Source organism: Patiria miniata, unplaced genomic scaffold (genome assembly GCF_015706575.1).
Source record: "Patiria miniata isolate m_02_andy unplaced genomic scaffold, ASM1570657v1 HiC_scaffold_10, whole genome shotgun sequence".
NCBI lineage: Eukaryota > Metazoa > Echinodermata > Asteroidea > Valvatida > Asterinidae > Patiria > Patiria miniata.
The window spans coordinates 12175404-12189389 of record NW_024037048.1 but is presented as its reverse complement, the minus strand read 5'-3'; the positions used below and the strand labels follow the sequence as shown (position 1 = coordinate 12189389).

Sequence of the window (13986 nt, the reverse complement as noted above, 5' to 3'; positions counted from 1 at the left end):
CGATCATTTGGTAAAAAAGAAAGAAAAAAGAAAGAAGTGTTATTAATTTTACATTTGATTTCAGTCCCACAAACCATAAAGTTTCAATTTTCGTCTGGTGTGATGTTGTGGAAAGCATGTCACGACATCGCACCAGACAAAAATTGAAACCACTAGCGTGCCTGAAAGCGTATGATACCCACATACATCGCGCACATGTTGAAGGTACGTTACAAAATGTACATTTGTGCGTCTTGTTTATCATACATAACACATTTTTTCTGGATGTCATCTTTGGTGCTTAGGTAGGTCTAGGTCTACTCTATCTACCATGGGGATAACAGTTATTAAACCTTTTCAGTAAGGTAATTACAGCCCAAGGAAACTCAAAAGTACATTAAAAATGTAACATAAGTAGCCGTGGAATTGCCCATTAGCTTCATGAATGACTGCTGCATGGGATGAGGTAGGCCTATGGATTATGGAATCTGGGTTGGGATAATTTTGTAGAGGGAAAATGGACCGTTTTTGAAATACGCTGGGGGATACGGTCCCCGATTTCGGGCTGCTTACGATCTATTTTTTTTTTAACATAGTTGTGCCTCCAGCTCTATTAATGCGATTTGGCATTGGAGTAGTCCCGAGTAACTTGGACCCAACTTATCGCCTTTTTAACATTCGGACATCGCCAGACCATGTCCGAATGTTAAAAAGGCGATAAGTCGGGTCCAAGTTACTCGGACCATGCTCGGACTAGCATTGGAGCTGGAGTTACTCAACGCCAGATGTGGGAATCATTCCAAGGCAAGCCTTCACTTTCCACATTTTTTCGGCTGCTGGTTAAAATTTGGGAAAGAATGTTGCAACCTGGCACTACTTCAGCAATGTGTACAAAGTCTATGAAGAGTACTTCAAGAGATTTTTAAAGTATTTTCTTACAAAATTGGAAATGTTTCTCAGTCCCAGATTCATGTCTTATTATCATTTTTGCAATAGGCCCCTAACTGACTTTTCATTGAGATGATGTATGAAAACTATGAAGAAAAAAGCAGCGTCAGGTTTCAACATTCTTTCCACATTCTTTCCAAACTGACTACATTTATTTTACTTTGTCTACAGATCGCTAAAGCAATTAAGCCAAGACGTATACCGGTACGTACTGATTATCTTCACCTTCATCTTGACACTGGCCGCCGGCGGTCACTGACTAACGTTATGGAGGAATAAGAACACACGGTTGCTGCTAGTGCTAGGCCTATCACTATATCAGGATTTTTGCTGCAGATCCTGCCTGCCTTTTTTTTTTGTAGCAAATCCCGAAACCACACGTACGTACGCGTGCACCTGCCGCAAGAGGGCGTTTATCACGACGAATCGTGCACCTGCACCGGCGACCACAGACAAAATTATGTAGGTTAATAAGTCTGTGCCTGTGACCCGACGGCAGTGATGAACCGCGAGCCAATATTTTTTTCTGTAGGCTAGTAAAGTCATAGACAGTCTTTAGTGCGTTCGATTACTTCACCCGCGCTTACTCGTGCAGGCGCGACAGTGTTCGATTGACCTCTCACGTGACTTCTCGCGCTTACTCGAGGCCCCAAGTATTATTTATGTACCCTAACATGGCTGACGTATGGACCCGAGATGATTGCTCAAGAAATTGCCAGAACTATGAATGAAACTGGCATCTACCCTGACGACATCAAAAAAGGTATTCTCGTTCCTCTTTCTAAGCCAGGTAAACCAAAGGGACCCCCAGTAAACATAAGGCCAATCGTTCTTCTGACAATTATCCGGAAAATAATGGCCACTTGTTTGACGAAGAGAATCGCCGACAGATTAGACGACCACATACCAGCTTCCCAAAGCAGCCTATCGACACGGCAGAGGCACCACTGAGCAGGTCTTTGCCTTAAAGATCTTAGCAGAGAAGGCCATCACAGCCGACGGCTAATGAATTTCACCTACTGCTGCTCGACATGTCAAAGGCTTTTGATTCGGTGAGGAGAGTAGTTCTCTTTGGCGGAGGATCTCAAAGAGATACTAGAGCAACCGAACTCCACTCACTGGCAATCTTACTTAGAGACGTTCGATTACAAGTCATAGTGGGAATTGTCTTGGCCGTAAGCCCTTCAAAACCAACATCGGCGTGCCTCAAGGAGACTGCCTCAGTCCCATTCTCTTCACTCTATACCTGGCAAAAGCACTGAATGATACCAATGAGACAACTTGACCCGGATCACTCGAGACACCATTCACTCTTCAGGATCACAGTTACTACACACAGACACAATCCCGATCCCTTCCTGTGGAACTCGAGAACCACAGCTACGCTATTTGCCCACCAGTATACTTTGAGATGGGGTTACAGTATGCTGATGACATCACTTGGGCAAGTAAGAAATGTAAATACTTGGGATCTTTACTCGACACTGAGCAAGATATTACCAGGAGGAAAATGCTTACGATGGCATCTTTCAACAAGCAACAGTGATGCAATCTTCCACAACACGCGCACAAAACTCAAAACATTCCGTGCCTTCGTATAGCTTCCGTATTTCTGTATAACTGTGAACTATATGGACAGTTAAGTCACTAGAAGAGAACATTGATGCATTTCACAGAAGGCTCTTGCGTTCAATCCTGGGTTTTAAATGGCCAAAGAAGAACACCAATAAAGAACTGTACAAGAAATTTAAACTAACGAGATCTCTTGGAATACTGCCATTACCCGAAGCCGTCTTAGGTGGACAGGCCATCTCCTGAGAATACTTGAGGAAACTCCTGCCAAGTAAGCGCTTCTAGAGGCAATCCGCAAGAACAAGCTGCCAAGAGGTGGACAGCGTATCACGTGGCTGAAAAAAGTAAACAGGGACCTGACAACCACGGGGGTCATCATTACGTGGCATCAGACAGGGAGTAGTGGAGGACACTAATAACAGAGTGCGCAATGTCAGATCTACTTGACGCAAGCGCCTATGAGATGAACGTTGCGCGGCCCCTAAAGTGGTGCACTTTGATTTTTCGCCTGTAGCGCCTAGCTAGAGCAAAATATTTAACTGAAATTTCACATTTTATTTCGGCGTGATTTTCCAATTTTATTTCTAAGTGCACAGTGAACCCTTTAAAAATGTCCTCCAAAAATAGTAAATAATAAACTTCTGGTTGGGGTGTAAGTAGAGATGATAACTGTTCATCAGAATTTATCAACTTCACAGAAATTCTCAAATGTTTGTCAATAAAGAAGTTTGGTAACACTGATGTGGAAAGTCGGGATAAATGTCGAAGTGCGCCACAACGGTTTAACACTATATAGTAACCGACTCGCGTCGCCGAGCCGGTTAGCGATTTTTTTCCATACCACATGCTCGCTACAATAATATAATTATGCTGGAGGGCCCTATATGCAATATAATGTTTACAACTACCACATCGATTGAGTCACTGCTGTATAGTGTCATGGATACTACATTGGATGCTTTTTTTAATTTTAAATTTCTTCTTCTTTACTTCTTTAACCTGTCTTGCAACTCAACGTACTTTTCGAAATACGTCCATAACGAATGTATGTGTACGGAAAAAAATATCGCAGCCGGTTACCTCAACCTCGTCCCCAGGGTGTCGAGCAGTACGCGTCCACCACTACCTGCTCTGTCACCCTGGTATTGGACATTTGCATGAGAAAGCGTCTGAACACGTATGCAAATGAGGAATAGTCTGGTGATTGCATGGGCGTTACATTAGCGTTTATCTTTGTATGCGGTGTCTTGGGTAAAAACAGCATTTTCATTGCGGACCATTCGCTCGTATCCCCGGCCCTGCAAACAGGACGCTGGGATACTCTGATGAGCGTCACAGAATCTTGTGAAGGAAGTGGCCTATGACCTATGTATAAAGCACCTGGCTGCAGCTGTTCAAGACCGCAGTTAGACAATGTGCGCAAATGCTATCCGAAAACTTCCCATAGAATTGCGAACATTCCATACCGGATGTGATTTCTGTTTCATTGCGGACCATGTGGACAAAATTTTGAGCGTCGCACAATACAATCCGACCGTTCGTGATTCGAAACGGAGCCTGAGCGAGTGACGGAATTGTAAATTTACAACACAGATAAGTTTTACAGAATTTCCTACATTATTACGCTTTTCAACGAGAAAAACATCTCTAAACTGGAATAAAAGAGGAATGAATCAGTCTTAACGGCCGTTTCAAACCTTGCAGAGTCATGACCTTGATGACGCGCAGGTCACTGGTCACGCAAAATCCAACCGTGAGCAAGGGACAGGAATCGCATATTTACAACACAGATAAGTTTTACAGATTTTCCTACATTATAACGCTTTTCTACGGAAACGTACGTACGTGATAAGTTTCACGTACGTACGTGATAAGTTTCACGTACGTACATGATAAGTTTCACGTACGTACGTGATAATTTTCAGTATATCACGTGTTTTACTGCGTGCGTGTTCACATACCAGGGAAATAGTATGCGAGCTTTCGGTGGTAGAATTCCACTTATTTCCTTTTAACCCTAAACATCCCAATTCCTTCAAAATACTCTTTGCTACATGGACGAATTTGGAGGATTGAGACCACCCTTACAGAAATATTCCATGGCATTTGCCATGCAAAATTCCCATGGACACCATGACACTCATGGTGCACACTCCCAATTGTTTTTCAAGACACCTAGGTGGTTCTCCGACTCTCTGTTTCTCTCAACTGAAATATTCCCTCAACCGTGAAATTATCCCAAATACACATTTGGAGAAAAAAAAACTAATGAATGCAAAGTGAAGACATGTATAAGTGTATTCGAACCAGGGACCTATTGATCCACAATCCAACTTGCTACCTACTATAGGCGATTGCGGCAGCCTGACAGTAGCTGTCCAATATATCCTTTAGTGTAGCGATATGACCAATATTTACAATTCTGAGTCAGGCCTCAGTGAACTGTTCATAAATAAGCATCCCTAGCATGTGAAAAAAGAACGGCAAACCATTGTACCCGATAGTATTTAGTGTCCTCCTATACACTCCCATGGGTTATCCCTTATCATGTACGTACGTGAAACTTATCATGTACGTACGTGAAACTTATCATGTACGTACGTGAAACTTATCGCGTACGTACGTGAAACTTATCATGTACGTACGTGAAACTATCACGTACGTACGTGAAACAAATAAATAAATGTGTGGCGGTAATACGTTTCCGTACTTTTCAACGAAAACAAAAGCATTTCTGATTTGGAATCGAAAAGTAATGAATCAGTTTCAACGGCCGTTTGAAACCTTGCAGGGTCGTGGTCGTGATGACGTGCAGGTCACAGGTCACGCAAAACCTATCCAATCAGAGCGTGAATTCATCAGCCCTTCCCAGCGTCCTGTTTGCAGGGCGGGGGTACGAGCGAAATTTTTAGGATCATTATGGGAGAGTGATCTGTCACGTGCGAGGGTTTAACCAATAATAGGGAAAAGGGTCTGATTTTCATAGGAGTCGGATTTTAATATGACACCGGCAGGGTTGGCTGATTTAAATCACGTTGATTTAAATCACTGATTTAAATCGCGATTTAAATCAAAACATTTTTTTCTAAAAATCACTGATTTAAATCACTTTTTTTGTAAAAATCTTATTTTTGGCAAAATCAATTGATTGAGGGTCATTTTAATCATTTAAATCAACTGATTCCACTTAATTACAAAGTGTAAGATGTTGTTAACACATTCAAACACCCCTACTTCATCACCATCGACTCAATTTAGGTTTTGCATAATTATTTTTGATTAAGTCAAGATCTGAGTTTAAAAGTTTTTCTTCAAAGTTTTTAATTTTAAAGAGAGCACACTCACGTTTGCTTTAATCATTTCTTGATCTGTTTACAGTAATATTGTGAATCAACTGTACTGGTGAAGGCTTACATGAACCATCAAAAGGTGTATTAAAAGTCCCCGGTGAGTCTTTTTCCTAACGTTAATTTCTCCCTACAAATTTAGATTGAGATTTATATAAAACCTTTTAAAGGTGTAAGGCCTGATTTCTGTTCTCCACCTTGGACCATCGATCAAACACTAAGTTACACAATCAGTGCCGCCAGTTTTGAAATTAAAAGCATTTTTATGAAATCAACATGCCCATGGAGAACTGTTGTATTTTTTTTGTATGCCATGTACACGTACCATAAATCAAGTTTCATTCGTATCCACACATACGTATCTCAGCTGTATCAATCAAGCAATGCTCCTTTAAAGTGTCTTCAGTATTAATGTACCATTGAACCAATGATGTAGACTACATGTAGAAGAAATCAAGTGATTTTTTTAAATCACTGATTAATACAATTATTTTCAAAAGCATTTATCAATTTATTGAGTTTTGTGGATGAAGGGTATTATAGGACCCTGTAAACTCCTTTGTGATAGGTGTGAGGGTGCATGGGGAGATTTAGACACATGTTTAGACATATCAATATTTTGAAAGTTAAAAAGTTTTTTGATTTTTTTTTTTAAATCAAAAAAAAAAAATCGCCAACCCTGGACACCGGTATGACGGAGCTAGCATACTCCTGCTAACCCGCGGGTCGTACTCCAGCCGTTCGTGCGCTCAGGAGTATACTCGTGTTAACACGAGCTAGCACGCTCGAACGCACTATGTGAGTTTTGCTTGTCTCAGCTTTTGCAAGTTCCGCGTCCATTGTTTATCATGTAATTGAACTATATTTCGCAAGCTGAGTTGACGTGATTCTACCATGGGTCCTAGCTCTATGATTCTACCACGATGGGTCAATTATTTCCACCAGTGACGAACAGGGTCTGTGGGTGGGCTGACCGTTGTCGACCCGGGTGAGCTGAACGAACGCTGTTCACTGACGCATGTGCATTATGATCAGTGACTATACTAGGTTGCAGAAAAACAAATTGCTGAAAGCAGGGATCGTCAGCTTCACATGCATGCTGCATGCATGCGGTGCAGTCTAGTAGTCTGAGCTAGCAGTGAGCACATGGTGGACGTACGTTGAGACGTACGCGATTGATGTGATGCGTGCTGAACAGAAGAAATAACCACGTCCTGTTTCAATGCAAGAAAATCCTCTGTTCTTTTAGCGTTTCCTAGTCTTACCGACTAGTATTAGTAATATAATAAGATGGCGGACAGCGGACAGCCAGACGGTTTGGGATCCGAGGCTATATCTAACTCGTTCTCTACTGAAATCACCCACTACCTGCTGGTTGTAGTTGGCGAGCCACTCGGCCAAGAATACGTAGACCTGTCCCTTGCAGATGTGGAAAAAGGTAAACATTAACACAAATACCAAGCACTCATTCGTAAGTGATCTGGGATAGAAACATCCGAAAAGAATGTTGCAACCTGATGCTGCATTATTCTTCATATATCATCTCAATGAAGGTCATTCATTGCACAAATGATGATAAGATTAAGTGTCAAGACATGATGAATCTGGAAATTTTCTTGACTCTCCATAGACTTTGTACACAACTGCTGAAGTAGCGTCAGGTTGCAACATTCTTTCCAAACATCCAGTTATCGACTTTGTATTGTGGCCAGCATTCACAAAACGACTTTAAAAGTCATATAAAAGTAACCACCCCACCTACTCCTAGAACTATGAGGCTCCACGTAGTGGAGCCTCATACTAGGTTCAGAACCCCGCAAAATTAATGTCAGCACAAAACACTAATTAAGTACAAAAACTTCCATCCCAACCAAGCTTTTTCCCACAGAACCGCTGCACAGTTTGCCCCTAAACTCTGTACAATACCTCATGACATACTCACGTTATGTGCACCCAACAAACATCGGTGGATTCTGTCTGTTTTTCGGCAAAAATGATGAAAAATATGCCCTTTCCGCACTGAGCCAACCTGACACTTGAAACGTGCACGGGCGCAGAATGATCGCAGTCATTTTCGGGTTAAGATGCTCGGAGCGCGCCGCGGGGGGTATGTACTTGCATTTGTACGCATGCGCATACTATCGTTCCGCTCGCGAATATTTTATTTACACAACTATCTGGGGTACCCATTTTTCAGGCGACTTGAATCACGGTTATAGGATTGTAGAGCGCCGCGTAGCGGCGCTCTACAATCCTGTAACCTTTTACCTACGTGCGCGCGCGTATACTCTCTCCACATGTGTGAAAGTATATAATTTATGAATTGCACGAATTTTTCGAGCACCGCCGTTGCCTAGTGGTTAGGCATGTCTCGAGATCGATTCCTCGCTCTGCCAATACAGATTTTGCTCTTTTTTTCAACAATTTTAAGTTGAATCTTAAAAACGTTATTTTTCAGTCGGACATTACTTGTATAGCAGCAATTTCCTTTTTCCTTTCCTGATCTGAGGCTCTGGAGGATTTTTTTAAAAAGGGAAATAAAGTCCGAAATCCGTACCAAGTTGAAAAATAGTAGCCTCCACTCAAGCCTGGTTATAAAAACCAAGCCCCATAGGAAAGCGCGCAAAGTACCCCAGATAGTTGTGTAAAAAAAATATCGCGTTCCGCTCCTACACCATACCCCCCGCGGCGCGCTCCGAGCGATCGAACCGAAAATGACTGCGATCATTCTGCGCGCGTGCACGTTTCAAGTGTCAGGTTGGCTCAGTGCGGAAAGGGCATATTTTTCATCATTTTTGCCGAAAAACAGACAGAATCCACCGATGTTTGTTAGGTGCACATAACTTGAGTATGTCATGAGGTATTGTACGGAGTTAAGGGGCAAACTGTGCAGCGGTTCTGTGGGAAAAAGCTTGGTTGGGATGGACGTTTTTGTACTTAATTAGTGTTATGTGCTGACAACAATTTTGCGGGGTTCTGAACCTATTATGAGGCTCCACTACGTGGAGCCTCATAGTTCTAGGAGTACACCCCACCATATGCGACTTAGACTAGTCTTACAATTTAGTATTCACGGAAAAGGAACGATTCCCATATCTGGCCATCACTTGTTACCCTGTGCACAAACCGTATGAGGCTGGTCTGAAAATGTCTAAGTGGTTTTTTGGTAAATACCTCGATATTTTCCGTGATAAATTTGACTTTTCAGGACATATTATCACTTTCTGATGGCTGATAGGTAACTGAAGGGAAAAATTAGTGATGGCCGGATATGGGAATCTTTCCCCTAGACCTGTGAATGTGGCTTGTAAACTACGCCATGCTCTTGTATCATTTCGAACCTAGTGAAATCATCCCTCCATGACAAAAACTGAACATTACTTTACCGTGTGAAAAGAACTGACATTATGAAGCTTTCTTGAAATCGGCTTTGACGGCAAATCTTGCATTTGAATGAAATTTGACGTAAAATCTGGCCCAAGATTTGGCAAGATCTCGACGTCTTAGCAACCTCCAAGTTCTCATTATTCCCAAGAGCTTTTGCAGAATGGAATAAATTACCACCAGAAATACATCAAGCACCAAGCATTGCAATTTTTAAGTCGAAACTTCAATCTCTTAACATAGATGACATCATCAGGGGGGCCCACTTCATGTAAATATCTGCTCAGTCACCTCGCGCCTGCATATTACATCCCTGCTGAGGAGATATATGCAGTATTCCACCAGAACCAGAACCAGAACCTCCTACTGATTCATGTGATTTGTTGGACTCACACCAACCTCATCCCTAAAGCTTACTTTATTTCCAAACATGTTTCCAATAGGAAGCAGGAAGTCAACCTCGTCCCCAGGGTGTCGAGCAGTACGCGCCCACCACTACCTGCTCTCTCACCCTGGTATTGGATCATTTGCATGTGCAAGATTTTTGAACACGTATGCAAATGAGCAACAGTCTGGTGCCTGGATATGCGTTACGCATTAGCGTTTGTTTTTGTATGCGGTGTCTGGGGTATAAACAGAGTCAATTCGAAGCAGCGCGAGCACGGCGTGAGTTACGAAAACACAATTTTTTAAATCAAACTGTTACGATCTTATCGAGGCAACATGCAGTATCATATTTTATATTAATATGTGCAAATTGGAAAGGAAATTAGTATTTTCGAGAAGGCGTGGACGAATGATGGCGAAAACACGTACTGCACGTTGTGAATAATAGCACCAAGTACACGATAAAAATCCATTACTAGCCAATTGCGGTATCGAATCAGGATACAGGAAGAAAGTTTCCTATCCAGGGTTTACTATTGGAAACGCGGTTGGAAATAAAGTAAGCACTGGGGACGAGGTTGGCAGGAAGTGGAGACGAGGTTGGACTTTCCCCAACTGACGCATGTGCATTGTATACTGTCTTGTTTCGTATTATTCGACGGCTATTTCCTGCATGTCACAGCTAAAACAGACATCTCTCTCACCGCACTGCACGCGGGCACGAATATAAGAGGAAATCTTATTTTTATTTTTCTGAACAAATAACAAGGACCTACTTTATAAACAAGGAATTCCTAAACAAAAACTGCAAAGCAAATGTGCACCTTACTTTTGAACATTTTTAGGTCTTGTGCTTAAATTTATTCAATAAAATAAATAAATAATAACACAAATGGGTGGATCTGGCTTTCAATTAACCCTTACCCTACTAGACCCTCCAACGCATGCCAATATGTGCCTCAAGAAAATCTCCTATGTTTTTTGCATGGCCCTCCAATATCTGCCATGTCATTTCAAGGGTAACTGGACAGGCACTCCAATACATGCCACAGAGAACAATGAGAGTCCTCTGATAACAAAGTGAGTGCCCCCAGCTGGTCAGTATCAGGCACCCTCCAGGGCCTCCAACTCCTGCCAATTGGAGCCTTCACAGTCAAGATAGTTTATCCTCCATTTAACTGCAGCTGGAGGGCATTGGCATAACCAACTGACATGCAGTAAACTACCCTCAGAGAGTAAGGGTTAATTGAATTCATCAGATAAGAATATTCTTGTCTTTTCACTTTAATATCCATATCCCAATTTTATTTTAATTAAGTTAAAAAATGCAGTCATTACACTTTTCACCTCTTGTGTCATTTATTGGCAAAATTGAACAGTTGCTCTTCATGCTCTAGCTTACACCTGCTACAAAATGTACATGTATTAAAATCAGAAACACATAAATAAATAAAAATGCCAGGCATGGAAAAGATCCTTGCTGATCTTGTTGGTGAACTGGGATATCAATTAAGTTCACCACAAAGACAATCCAGAGGTCTTCTTATGAACACAAATGATGTAGAAGCCGTCCTCCCCACAGGATCTGGGATGCGACATGAAACAGCCGTCAATCTGTCCAAGCGACAACCATAATCGTATGCGTCACCAGTTGATGAAGCAGACGGGTAGCTCGGAGGGCTCCAATAATTTGGCATCAAGTGACCCTGGGTACTTGTCCAGTTAACGTTAAAATGTAATTTCTACACATTCGTATGGGTCTTCATTTTTGGCAAATTACTTCGAAATGACATATCCTGAACGCGCGTGAAGGAAATATAGATTTCTAGGTAAGTACTCAACCTGCATACGAAATGATGTACCGCGGATCGATTTCACTAGGTTCGAAATGATACAAGAGCGTGGCGTTGTGTACAACTAAAATCTAATTTCTACACGTTCGTATGGGTCTTTTTTTTGGCAAATTTCTTCGAAATGACACATCGTTCACGGGTCTATCTTAATCCAAGTTAAGTGGGGCACTAGGGTGTCATGGCGGCTTTATTTCTTTCCGTTGGTTGGTAATTTTTAGGCACAAAATTGAAGTTTCTAGGGATCGAGGGAAATCTTGTCAATAGCGAATTATTGTAAAAGGAAAGCCAAGTTGAAAGTAATGTGTGACAACCCTAGGATTGTAGTTCGTCGACATTCTGACAGTCATTTTCGAACGATTTGTTGATTTTTATGCGGGCGGCATGGGTATGATTGACGAAACCAATGCATAGTCCTACCACATGACTGCCGAAAGACTATCAATTAAAAAAACATAACTATTACCTTCCAGCACGTATGACATAAATCATCATGACAATTTGTTCCACACTCGACAGTTAATAAAATGTACAATTCACTTAAATATTTTAGCTGTTGAAACAACTAAATTATGGGAAATAACTACATGTACATGCACTGAGTGCTTACGATGTGCATGACGAACTAGATAGACGCGCGCGTGTCAGACGCAGATATTTTCCGTGTGCTAAATTGGGCTTGGAAACTGCGTCGTACAATACGCGTACGCATGATTATGTTGAGGAAACACGCACATATTGATTGAACAGCTGCTGCGTAGGAACGTTTATGACGTACATGTTTTGCGCATGAGCAAGAGTGATTGTTTTGCACACTTAAGTTAAGTTGAGCACTAAGATAAGTGGGATGTATAGATCTTTCGTGAATACCAAATTTAGCGCCCCATTTAAGTTAGCAGGGTGCTGAGATTTTAAGTCTGGCTTAAGTAATATCTTAAGTTTGAGTTTTGTGAATACGGCCTCAGATCTATCCTATCTTGAACATACATGTAGTGTTTGCTGAGTACATGCGTAGACATGGTCATGATGGTCTATAGAGATGTACCGGGTGTAGATGCCCAAAGCGGAGCCCATAGATGGGCGATCGTGTAGTGTAGGGCCCATGTTTAGTTTTGATAAAATTAGAGTCAAGGGTGAATTTTATTTATCACTCAAAAATGACCTTTTCAACCTAGAGTAGACTTCTCTCAAAACAATGACATTTTTCTTGGGGTGGAAATTACGATTTTTCTGCCCGGGTTAATACAGTTGTAGCCAGAAAATTTGGGACTCTCAATACTGTGTTCGAGAGTCCAAAAACTTAAGGTACATGTATTAAAAACATGCAATACAAGAAAAGAGACCGGCATTTGAAACAACCAGTCCAACAACTCTTCAGTACTGCATCAATCAACTGTTAGCTGACTGTGCCAAAAGAAATATCTAGGACGTCGGGAACTAGGTCACTATTTCTACACATTTCTCCATAGTCAGGCACCTGACTAACGACAATGAATGAAGAAGTCAGTCTTGTCAAACATTTGGACAGTGGATATAGAAGTCTAGTCTTTAGCCTCATTTTGAAATCACTTGACTTCCCTCTCTTGTGCAAGCCATTGCCAAATATTGAAGAAAAGTCTCCTTTAAAAATTGAATTGAGTCTTCAAACTTGGTTGGTGAAATACTGAGGAACTTTTCTTTGCCCAATGACAGTTTTGGAGAAATTTGCAGGCAAAAGAGTGAGTTAAGTTGGCCTGATCTTCTTTTGCATCGTTTTGAGCACTTACGGTCAGGAGTCTAATACAGTTGGTGCTGTGCGATTCAGCGCGCCTTGCACCTTCACGGTGCATAGCGCGGTGATCGCCATCTTTATTTTCTCGTTGCGTTTTGTGGTTGTCATCGTCATTTTACCCCCAAATTTCCCTCAAAAGTTCAAAACCCTGCCCTTTATCTATGACATACATGTACCTGTTTGTCCTCAACTAGATTGGTAGGTCATAGTCAGAGTAACTTGGACTCAATCACCTTTTTAACATCCAAATTGTTAAAAAGGCGATAAATTGGGTCCAAATTATTGGACTAGTTAGGTCCCGTAGATACACGATCCCCCATAGATGAATCACAAATGGTTTGGTTAAATTGACTACCACGGAACAACAGCTACTCGAAAGTCTTCCATACTACAGCCAAATGGTTGCTAACCGCAAAGCTAGTGTTACAACGTGAACAAACTCAATGGAAAATTTCGAAGAAAATCAAAAAAATTATTTGCCGACCCAACCCATGTGCATTGTTCAGCAAAGCGCCGTAGGTGCCACGGCTGACTGATTTGGCCCAGCACACAGTGATGACAGGCATATTAGCATATTCATTAGCGTCACTCGGCGTGACATGGCAAGGGTCTCAGTATCGACCAATGGAAGCTGGCAAAAAGGGTGATACTTTTGTTAATTAGGCCTAACAACTCGTGACGGAGGCTTTAATCCCATTGTTTGCTGCACACAGTAATGGATATGAACCTCATTAATATTCGTGAGGCT

At 41.7% G+C, this 13986-nt stretch overlaps 1 protein-coding gene across 2 annotated transcripts in view; it reads left to right on the top strand.

Moving 5' to 3' along the window:
* The first annotated feature begins 6940 nt into the window (after positions 1–6940).
* The window catches only part of LOC119738341 (microtubule-associated protein 1S-like), a 40125-nt gene continuing 33079 nt past the window's right edge, over positions 6941–13986 (top strand). The window contains exon 1 of one of the 2 annotated variants that reach the window (XM_038213203.1): positions 6941–7284. In XM_038213203.1, coding sequence (XP_038069131.1) covers positions 7137–7284 — 148 coding nt within the window. In that variant the 5' untranslated portion in view covers positions 6941–7136. The remainder of the gene's footprint in view (positions 7285–13986) is intronic. The other variant, XM_038213195.1, reaches the window with a different exon arrangement.